The 12072-nt window shown below is 39.5% G+C and overlaps 1 protein-coding gene across 6 annotated transcripts in view; it reads right to left on the minus strand.

Annotated features, from left to right (window-relative positions):
- LOC141976790 (solute carrier organic anion transporter family member 1B3-like) overlaps positions 1–12072 on the minus strand; it is a 56725-nt gene that overhangs the window by 33546 nt on the left and 11107 nt on the right. For all 6 annotated transcript variants that reach the window (XM_074937989.1, XM_074937957.1, XM_074937963.1 and 3 more), the window contains 5 exons: positions 11058–11199; positions 10837–10969; positions 6778–6902; positions 5781–5927; positions 4655–4753 (listed from right to left, as the gene is read on the minus strand). In XM_074937989.1, the coding sequence (XP_074794090.1) occupies positions 4655–4753; positions 5781–5927; positions 6778–6902; positions 10837–10969; positions 11058–11199 (646 nt within the window). The remainder of the gene's footprint in view (positions 1–4654; positions 4754–5780; positions 5928–6777; positions 6903–10836; positions 10970–11057; positions 11200–12072) is intronic.

A 12072-nucleotide genomic window follows, 5' to 3' on the forward strand; every position in this document is an offset into this window, starting at 1 on the left:
ATATTGAAAGATGACATAAAGCAATCAGTGCATCAGCAGTCATATAATATCTTGGTTGGTGTTGTTTTTCACTTGCCTTCACACATTTGCTGACTTAGAATCATAGAATCGTAGACTTTAAGGTCAGAAGGGACCATTATGATCATCTAGTCTGACCTCCTGCACAACACAGGCCACAGAATCTCACCCGCCCACTCCTGTAACAAACCTCCAACCTATGTCTGAGTTATTGAAGTCCTCAAATCGTGGTTTAAAGACTTTGAGTTGCAGAGAATTATCCAGCAAGTGACCCATACCCCACGCTGCAGAGGAAGGCAAAAAAACCCCAGGGCCTCTGCCAATCTGCCCTGGAGGAAAATTCCTTCCCGACTCCAAATATGGCGATCAGCTAAACCCTGAGCATGTGGGCAAGACTCACCAGCCAGACACCCAGGAAAGAATTCTCTGTAGTAACTCAGATCCCACCCCATCTCACATCCCATCACAGGCCATTGGGCATATCTACCGCTAGTAGTCGAAGATCAATTAATTGCCAAAATTAGGCTATCATATCTCCTCCATAAACTTATCAAGGTTTGTCTTGAAGCCAGATATGTCATTTTCCCCCACTGCTTCCATTGGAAGGCTGTTCCAGAACTTCACTCCTCTGATGGTTGGAAACCTTTGTCTAATTTCAAGTCTAAACTTCCTGATGGCCAGTTTATATCCATTTGTTCTTGTGTCCACATTGGTACTGAGCTTAAATAATTCTTCTCCCTCCATGGTATTTATCCCTGATATATTTATAGAGAGCAATCATATCTCCCCTCAACCTTCTTTTTGTTAGGCTAAACAAGCCAAGCTCCTTGAGTCTTGGAGAAAATTTTGAAGGAGAAAGTAGTTAAGGACATTGAGGTCAATGGTAATTGGGACAAAATACAACATGGCTTTACAAAAGGTAGATCGTGTCAAACCAACCTGATCTCCTTCTTTGAGAAGGTAACAGATTTTTTAGACAAAGGGAATGCAGTAGATCTAATTTACCTCGATTTCAGTAAGGCATCTGATACAGGTCCACATGGAGATTTATTAGCTAAACTGGAAAAGTGGGGGTCAATATGAAAATTGAAAGGTGGATAAGGAATTGGTTAAAGGGGAGACTATAGCATGTCACACTGAAAGGTGAACTGTCAGGCTGGAAGGAGGTTACTAGTGGAGTTCCTCAGGGATCGGTTTTGGGACCAATCTTATTTAATCTTTTTATTACTGACCTTGGCAGAAAAAGTGGGAATGTGCTAATAAAATTTGCAGATGACACAAAGCTGGGAGGTATTGCCAATACAGAGAAGGACTGGGATATCATACAGGAAGATCTGGATGACCTTGTAAACTGGAGTAATAGTAATAGAATGAAATTTAATAGTGAGAAGTGCAAGGTCATGCATTTAGGGATTAATAACAAGAATTTCTGTTATAAACTGGGAACGCATTACTTGGAAGTAACAGAGGAGGAGAAGGACCTCGGCTTACTGGTTGTTCACAGGATGACTGTGAGCCGCCAATGTGATATGGCCGTGAAAAAAGCTAACGCGGTCTTGCGATGCATCAGGCGAGTTATTTCCAGTAGAGATAAGGAGGTGTTAGTACCGTTATACCAGGCACTGGTGAGAGCTCATCTGAACATTGTGTGCAGTTCTGGTCTCCCATGTTTAAGAAGGATGAATTCAAACTGGAATAGATACAGAGAAGGGCTACTAGGATGATCCGAGGAATGGAAAACCTGTCTTATGAAAGAAGACTCAAGGAGCTTGGCTTGTTTAGCCTAACAAAAAGAAGGTTGAGGGGAGATATAATTGCTCTCTATAAATATATCAGGGATAAATACCATGGAGGGAGAAGAATTATTTAAGCTCAGTACCAATGTGGACACAAGAACAAATGGATATAAACTGGCCATCAGGAAGTTTAGACTTGAAATTAGACAAAGGTTTCCAACCATCAGAGGAGTGAAGTTCTGGAACAGCCTTCCAATGGAAGCAGTGGGGGAAAATGACATATCTGGCTTCAAGACAAACCTTGATAAGTTTATGGAGGAGATATGATATGATGGGATAGCCTAATTTTGGCAATTAATTGATCTTCGACTACTAGCGGTAGATATGCCCAATGGCCTGTGATGGGATGTGAGATGGGGTGGGATCTGAGTTACTACAGAGAATTCTTTCCTGGGTGTCTGGCTGGTGAATCTTGCCCACATGCTCAGGGTTTAGCTGATCACCATATTTGGGGTTGGGAAGGAATTTTCCTCCAGGGCAGATTGGCAGAGGCCCTGGGGGCTTTTCGCCTTCCTCTGCAGCATGGGGCACGGGTCACTTGCTGGATAATTCTCTGCACCTCAAAGTCTTTAAACCACGATTTAAGGACTTCAATAGGTCCGACATAGGTTAGGGGTTTCTTACAGGAGTTGGTGGGTGATTTTCCATGGCCTGTGTTGTGCAGGAGATCAGACTAGATGATCATAATGGTCCCTTCTGACCTTGAAGTCTATGATTCAATGACTCTGTGAACTGGGATTATTTAGTCTGCAGAAGAGAAGAATGAGGAGGGATTTGATAGCTGCTTTCAACTACCTGAAAGGGGGTTCCAAAGAGGATGGATCTAGACTGTTCTTAGTGGTAGCAGATGACAGAACAAGGAGTAATGGTCTCAAGTTGCAGTGGGGGAGGTTTAGGTTGGTTATTAGAAAAAACTTTTTCACTAGGAGTGTGGTGAAGCACTGGAATGGGTTACCTAGGGAGGTGGTGGAATCTCCTTCCTTAGAGATTTTTAAGGTCAGGCTTGACAAAGCCCTGGCTGGGATGATTTAGTTGGGGATTGGTCCTGCTTTGAGCAGGGGGTTGGACTAGATGAACTCTTGAGGTCCCTTCCAACCCTAATATTCTATGATTCAAGCAGAGTCCCACACACACCATGGATCCGTTAGGACACAGTACTTTTTACTAACCTTTTTTCTTATAGGACCTTCCAGCAAAATGCTTAATCATGTGCTTAATTTGAAGCACATGAGGAGTCCCATTGGCTTCCTTGAGATTTGTCACATACTTAAGTCCGTATTATGGAGAATGTGGGAGCTGCCTGTAGTATTTTTATGAATATCATATGTCCATCTATTTGTTGGATTGTTTATCTATTGTTTGCTGTGTGACTACCAAAGAGTTAAGTCGTGCAAGAGCTGGGAACACTGGGCTGAGGAGCAGATGATGGCTTCAAATAAGCCCTACTGCTGGTACACACATACAGTAGAGTTGTCAATTCCTATTAGGTTTTACTTCTACCTTGTAAGGGCACTGTCTGGCTGGTGATTCCATGTGTGTGTGTGTCTGTGTTTTGACAGGGTGGGGAAATCCACACAGGAAATCTAAACAGAGAGCTTTGTCACTGATGGAAGGACAGCCTCTGATGAGACAGTAAGAGACAGGGATTGATGAGTCTCTTAGTTTATCTCAATTTGCAAAGCAAATGTGGGGGTGCCTGGGATAAGCAAGGCCTGCTTTAGCTTAGCTTAGGTAAGATATAGATGTATATAGACTATTGTTTTAAGATCTGTTTCTCTGAATGCCTTTGTTCTGAATCAACAGTGCTTTGCTTTAAGAAACTTGCTTGGTCAGTGTAATAACCACTTGTTGAAGCTCCCAAAGGAAAGTATGTACGAGGGTCCAAAACCCGAGTTGAACCTGCTAAGAAATCACGGTTCGTCCAAAAGGGACTACAGCTGAAGGCCAGGTCTCATAGTGAGAGAGTTGCATGATTCCATCTCAAAAAGAAGTGGAGGTAATGAGGCCTGTCACCTGAGAGATTGCACTTTAGGAGACCAGGAGTAGTTATAGCTGTAGTTAATCCAGTGACCACGGCATATATGATCAAAATTTTATTGGGATCAGGGCCTTAAAAAGCAAAATAAGCAAATATCTGTACGGGGGCACTGTAAACAGTCTCATCCTGCAAGCATATGCTCAGATATTAGGCTATTTAAAGATCACCAATGTGTGTTACATTTCAAATGCCTTTATTATCATTATTTATTTATATTACACATGCACAGATGTGTGCAATGGAAAAGAGTGGGCACACGTGTCTGTGTGTGAAAAGTTGAATGCACACCAATGGACACCCAATAGAAACCCCTTTGAAAACATCACCTCATATATTTTCTTTTTTGTTTAACCCTTAGTAAAATTTGAACTCAGTAATAAAGAGTAATATTAAACAATTAACATATTATATGCTCAGCCAACATTTGAAATTAACCACCTAAAATGAAAAATTGATATGCTAGCCAAAGCCCATCAGGAAGGGCATGACTCAGTAAAGCATTCAGTGGGGGTGCTTAAGCACATATTTAAATTTAAGCACGTTTAAATGCTTTATTGAATAGGTATGGATTTAAGCCCATGCTGAAGTGCTTTCCTGGATTGGGCCTAAAATATTTCCCATACCTACAACTTTTAAAATTATTTTTTCAGTGAAAACACTTTGTTCTCACCTCACCTTGAAACAAAGAAATTTATTATTTACTAAAAGGCATGAAAATATTTGGTATATCCTGATATAAAGCACTGGTCATATTGATTGTTATACAACAGTTTAATATAATTGGCTCTCCATTTTTCCTTACCTAGATCCACAAATCCAATATCCACATACAAGCTGGCACACAGCGATCCCAACAGGTAGCCGATTATTGGCCCCATCATTGCTATTGTGTGCAAACATGCTGAAAATATAATGAAGTAGACAGAGAGAAATTTACAGACATATGGCCCTATATGTTTTCCACCTATTTTTCTTATTCCTCTCCTAGACCCAGGGTATTCCAGGAAGTGCAAAGACTAGCATCCTGCCATGTGAGATAGGTTTTTTATTCTTCTCCTATTTGGTGAAAAAGATCACCTTAGGCAGTATTAATGTATCATTTATTGATTTATTTAAATTTGTTTAGTGGCCATCCAAGACTACAAGAGCCAAATTAACTCCATTCATATAAAACTCAAGTTCAAGCCTCAGTGCAGGTAGAATGAACCAGGACTTGGTGGGATAAGACAAAAACATTACATGGAAATTTATACAGCCTCGTCATTTTCTTTTGAAGGCAGCAATGGACTAGGAATGAAGGCTACCTCACTACTGTGAGGGTAACTAATTTTTTGGTTAGGTGACCAAACCAATAAAATAAAATAAAATAGTTTTGAAACAACCCAAAATGAATTTTTTAAAAAAATTTTCATCACACTGAAAAAGTCACCAAAATTTCATATCAGGTCAAATGAAATGTGTTGTACAATCTGAAAAAAATGTTCGTTATTGAGGGGTTTTTTTGCCTTTATAAAAAGCTGTTTATAAAAGTGAATAAAATTTTGAAATGAAAGGTAATTTCAAATTGAAAAGCTGACGTTTCATTTAGAAAAAGTCACATCCAAATATTTTGACTTTTTCTGATTTTGTAATGTGTGTTTCTGGGTTTTTTGGGGGGAGCGGGGTTGTTTGTTATTTTATTTGACCAAAACAATTTAGCGAATTCAACACAAATTCACAAAATGTTTCAGTTGATGCAAATCTGCATTTATCAGAAGAAAAAAAAAAAAGCTTTGTCAAAAGATTTTGCCTGGTTCTAATGGAGAGAGCTATTTTTTTTTAAAAGGACTCTTTAGGGGAAAGTGTAGATGATCTACTTTTAAAGCTAAAGCAAATTTGATCCTGTCACTGTTTCTTTGTAACCAGCCTTTTCATCCTCTTAAGATTACCTATGTATAAAGGAGCATCTTCTTCTTTAGCAAAATCATCAAGGTAAGAAATTCCTAGCGGTGTTATTGGCGTTTCCCCAATTCCACGTAACAAGTTGCCCAATAAGACATATATCCACATATATGATGATGCTTCCTTTACACAATCTGTAAATAACAGTAATTACCATCTTTACAGTAGAACAATAAACCATGAGCCTGGCTATAACACCATTTAACACACTCTCTCTCATCTTGCTCAATTGTTTTTTGTTACATAAGACTAAGACTCTGTCTAGGTTACCAAACTCATTAAACCTGTCTAGGTACCAAAATCATCAGCCCTCCCTTTAACAACACTTCTAGATATCAGTCACATGCTTGTCTATCAAACATAGTCATGCAAGGATAATGGTCTGTATTGTTAGGGAAGAATATCTAGGAAAAAATAAACAGATTGAAATTGTGATAGACATACTCTATGACATTTCATTTACACCTTCAACTATGTCCCCGATCCAGGCTAACAGTTGGCTCATGGGTCCTATAGTGACATTTTTCTCCTCCTATGCAGCATACAGCTGGAGACGCTCTTTCGGTATATTCTAAACTGATAGTGAGGTGTGTGAAGATCACAGAAATGCCAGTTAATTTCCAGTTAACTCTAACTCAGCTTGGGCCCTTAAATTTTCTTTGGGAATCAATTCTCCTCACAAATTATATGAGAAATTCCTTTAATGTCAATGTGAGGTACTTATATGCAGAAGCGTGGGAGAAACTGGGCCCAAGTAGTTCAGATACTTCTGGATTGGTAGATGTGCTTGCTCTGAGTGAGACTTACAAGGCTGCTGTATCACTGAATTGTCACTAACACCCTCCAAATAAGTTAAGGCTTAAATGGGGTTTAGAATTGTACTAGCCCTCCACATTGGGGTGAATTGCCCTCTTGTGTGAAGACTGATTTATAAGTAGGTCAAAATTGTCACATTTAGACGTATTTACAGTTACAATTCCTTACCTGAATCTGGATGTTCCAATAAGGTTTCACTGACACCAGTTACATTTTGATCCACGGAGCAGGGAGAGAGACTTGACGTTGAGTTGACTGACAACACTGCATGAGATGCTGTTTCATACTTATAACTGAACACATACAACATTATATTTAGTAGTGATGTTTCTGGGCAGCTGAAGAAATACAGGGGTATATTTTATCTCAGTATAGGGGGAATTTTGTGACTGCTGTTTTGGCGAATAGACAGTATGGGCATCTAACTGGAAAAAATAATTGGAATGCGGTGCACAGACAAAGTGTTAATTGAACAGTTAAAAGAGGGTCACTTAAGTAAAAAAACAATAAGGGGGTGGGGAAAAAATGAGCAAAAAAATATCAAAAGCAACTATATGGCAGATACAACATTTTAAACTGGGAACTTAAAAGAAACCTAAGAAATGTGGACATTTAACTCACTTAGGCTCCTTTGAAAATCCTACTCTTAGGATATATCTCTATGGAGAGATAGTGCATGATAAGCTGGAGTGTAAATCTACAGTCCTCTAGCCTGCCACACACTAACTGGCAATATGGACCTTGCTACTGTGCACTGAAAGTCCATTGTGCAAACAGCAGGGTATCAAACCATACTACAGAACTACAGAACTTTTAGTGTGCAGTAGAAGGGTCCACATAGCAAGTTAATGCATAGTATACTATAGCACTGTAGATTTACACCCAGTTTATCATGCACTAATTCTCCATATAGACAAGCCCTTAGTTATTTCTTGTAACTACAGTCCTATAGTCTCTTTGAGTTAAGTAATAGAAATGATAAGCCTGATGCTACTGCAAAACAGCAGAAGAGTTAGAAAGACATTCTGCTGAACATAATTCTTTAGTTTTCTTTTTATGATTATAAACTTCTTGTGACATATATGGCAATTTCCTGCAATATCCGGGACAAACCTTACCGAAGTGAGTTTAAGTATTTTAGGAGTTCATTGTATTAAGAATGCAAATGTTTATGTATTAGTGTGGAATTGTATGCAACTTCTTTAACTGGGAGACAGGACTAATGTAAACCTTGGAACTGGTATGAGCTTCAACAGGCCAAACAAGACTGAACTTTCAGTTGAGTGAGTTTCCTAGGAAATACTTGGCATGAGGGGAATGTAAATTACCCACCTCAGGAATCATTCTTTTGAATCATCCTGTATCTTGAGGAGAAACTCATTGTCTGACTGATTATCTATTCATAGTCTCTTCAAAGACCCAAACTGGATAAAGGAGTGACACACAGATTGATGGGGATTCTTGTTCCAAGACAAAGCAGTTATGAACTTGTAACCCCAGAAAACTCCTTTGGTGAGAATTGGAGGAGTATTCACCTGCCACAGTTGGGGTGATCTCTGGTAAACTAATCAATATGCATGTCAGTTATTTTATTGTTTTAATATGTTTTCTCTATAATTCTTTTACCATAAGAATTTGCTTAGAAAGAGCTATGTGGTAATTTAACTGTGGGCAATAACACTGTTTTTAGCCTCTGAAGAGAAGGCAAAGGAAACCTGCTTAGGCAGTCTCTTTTGCTGAGAATATACAGTGTAGGCAGGAAGTGTGCAGCCTAAAAATCTTCCAGTCATGAGGGAGAGAGACACACCCGTTTTCCTGAGAGAAGTAAGAGCTGGGGAACTGGAAACTTGTGAGTGGGTGCCCTTGCTGGACCATAGAGGGGGAATACAGGTGCAGTTGCCTTGACCTGTGACACCCATAAAGGATTCTATTGTATTGAATATAGGAATAGAAATGTGTTGCATTGTTTATTTGTCACTGTATCAAAACTTCTGCTAGAAGAAATGTCATGGGTAGACAAAACAGTGCTTCTCTGAACAAAGAGAGGATGCATTTGTTGGCAAATTAGTTTCACGAGACATGAGGATTTTTAGTGGTAACAGCACCCTGAACAGAACTTTTGGCCCAGTTCTGCAAACACTCACCTGAAAAGTCTCACTGAAGCCACTGCATGAGTAATGACTATTTGCTCAGGTAGGGGTGTGCAGGATCAGCCCTTACAAATGTATGGCATAATACTGTAAGCTACTAATTAGACTCCTCCTTTAAAGTTCTGGATTTCTTCAACTCCCATTTCTGTGGGGCACCTTCACAGGTGAAGTTTGGAACCTTATATGAGTGACCCCTATGTCACAGTTTCCAGGTAACTGCACATGTATTCCCCACTCATGGTCCACCAAAAACACACACACTAGGCTCCCAGCTCCTCAGTCATCACTTCTCTTGGGCTGAGACCTACGTCTCTCTCCTTCCTGAGCAGGGTGTTGAGGCTGATCTACTGATTCCTGATTTACAGTGATATCCCCAACAAGCCAGACTTTCTAAAAGGCCAGCGTCTGCAATTTGCTTTCTCTCCAGAGGCTATGGCAAGTGTATTGCCAACAGTTATAAGTTACCACACAGCTCTTTCTAAGCAAGCACCTTTATTCTTAAGGTGAAAGAATTACAGAGAAAACACATTCAAACAGTAAAAGAACCTATACGCAGAGGTCACCCCTCCCCCCACTCCAACCTCGGGTTTTGGTAAGTGTCAGTGCTTCAAAATGCAAAACTGGGTTTCCCCCATGGTTACCATTTCATAACTGTTTCAGATTCAGAACCAGAACCAAGACTGGACAGATCAGCCAGTTTCTTTTTATAGCTCAGGCCTTTGATCTCCCATCTCCAGGAACAGATAATCAGTAAAGACATTCTCCTCAAGATGTGGCTTTGAAGGGCTGATTTTTTTGTATAACTAGAGGTGGGGAATTTGCATTAATATTAGCTATTCCCCAGGAAATCCACTTCACACTTCTTGTCCCAAAAGTCCATCCTTGTCTGGCACATTTTCAGTATAATCCTTTGAACTCCCGGGCCTCACATCACATCTTCCCCCTAGAGAGGTTATGCACAATCCTGAACCACAATAATACATAAACTTTGCCTTTAATACAGTGGACCTCAAAGATACTTAAACTTAATTCAATAATATGCCCCAGGATATTTCAGGGAATTCCCATATTTGTCACGTTCTACTCTTCCATTTTACCAGCATACAAATGACTGTGAGCAATTATTGAAGAACTAGAGTTTGTGCTGCCACGGAGACACCATCATGTTGGACTTTAAAGATATTGGACAACATAGTCAAACACGCTCTTGGAGTAGAATGCAGCTTTTCGACTTTTTTTGGATTAAGGCCCCAATATAGCACTGAAACACTTTAATCACAGGAGTAGTCCCACTGACTTCCATTGGATTATTCCCACACTTCAAGTTTCACACATGCTTAAGTGCTTTCTTGGAATGGAGCCTCAGGGTCCTGTTCATAACTACAAAAATACCCAGTTACAGAAATCATATGAAATAGTTTTATAATATAATTATTCTACTGAAATTGTTGTGATTCATCATACTTTAACCTTCCGTGCAATAACCCTGTTTAAGGCCAGACTCTACCATCCTTCCCCACACTGAGCAATATCTCATCCCTTCAGTAGTCCCAGCAATTTCCCTTAGACTCTTCCCTTAGAGTTAGCCATAGTAATGTCTTGAAAAGCAGCATGATGCACACTAGGGCTGATGAAAAATTTTCTGTTAAAACTGGTTTTTGGTGGAAAATTTTGGTTTTCAGGGAATATAAATTCACATGGAAAGTATCCACTTTCTGCAGAAAACGTCTGCTTTTCCTCAAAAGCCTACAACCCAACCAAACCGAAACATTTCTAGCTGAAATTTGAAACATTTTGGTGGTTCTGATTTTTGAAAAAAAGTTGACATTTTTTGAAAAAGTTGACATTTTGAAAAAAAGTTGACAAAGGACCGGGGAAGGATTTCCCACCAGTTCTAATGTATGTGTGGAGTTGCCTGGCTTGAATATTTATTCTGATATCCAGAATATTAATTTAGTTTTAGGCCCTTTGATAATCCCAGACTTTAAAAACACAGTGGTGTTCGTTTGACAAAATGGAGAAAGTGGTATAGAATCCCAGTGCTATGGTACCTAAATTAGCCTTAGTGAATACTTACTATCCCATGAAGAAATGCGGCATTGCTGTTAAAATACTTCCAGCTGACATAATACAACACCCCAAAGCAATGATTTTTGGTCTATGAAATTTGGCTCCAAAATAACTTACAAATGCCAGCACCAGCAAATTACCTAAAAAAGCAAAGAAAACGTTACTAGTAGATGCTGTTCATTGTATTTGCTCTGAGGAATTTACTGTTAGTTACGGAATACCAATTACCAATCTCAAAACTTCCATCAATTAAGCCAGCTACAGAGGAGGGAATATCAAATCTTCTTTCTATCTGAGTGATGGAACTTTTCATAATTGTTCCAGATAACGTTTTGCACAAGTAGCTGAATGACAAAGCAGCGAGAAACACCTGAGGAAAGATCAAGACAGAAGGTGGGAGGTAAGGGAGGAGACATTGATAATATAGAAACCAAGAGAGCTTAAATCTATAGAACAATCTGTATGAATTAAATCTTAATTTAATTAATTTTACTAATCAAACTCCAATAGGGAAAATGTGATTTTTCTAACACAACATGAGGTCTTGATCCTGCAAGAAGCTCCCTCTGGGCTTTCAGAAGGTGTTTTCTTCCCATTCTGGGCTCACTGTGATCGAGAGAAGTCATGTGCATGGGACAGCCCAAAGCAGCAACTAACTTTGTTCGTGCTTAGGGATGGCATTGCCAGCTTCAGCATCCAGAAAGCACGGCCTCCTTTGCTTTGCTGGTCAAAGGCTCCCCAGAATAGAATTTGTGCTGCTGAACCTAAAAGCCATCTGTAGATGGCAACCAGTTCAGTAGAGACAGCTTACCCTACTGAAACCTAACATCAATTTTCAAGCTATCCACAACACTGAGACTAACTAAAGAAACCTTGAGGCCTCGAGGTGCTACCAGAATACTAATAATTAACAAGAATAAGAGCGCTGGTCAGAGGCCACTTGCTGAAACTAGTGCAAACTGTCAATGAGTCTTAGCTTCAATTCAGTTATTACTTTTTTTAAGCCACATTGTCGATCCCCAGGTTAGAAATCGTGTTGGTATTACAACACTGGGCTTAGCCACAAGCTTCACAATATCCCTTTTTTTCGGAGGTCTTGTACAGATTCTTTGGCAATCTCATCCCTGTTTGGATGTAGTTTGAAGTATTTGGATTATATTTTTGTTGTACCCCTTTGCAAAGGAAATGTTCGTATTTGACTTTTTTATAGGTTTAAAACAAGAGCATTTGAATACACACTTTG

This window comes from Natator depressus, chromosome 1 (assembly GCF_965152275.1).
Source record: "Natator depressus isolate rNatDep1 chromosome 1, rNatDep2.hap1, whole genome shotgun sequence".
Classification (NCBI taxonomy): domain Eukaryota; kingdom Metazoa; phylum Chordata; order Testudines; family Cheloniidae; genus Natator; species Natator depressus.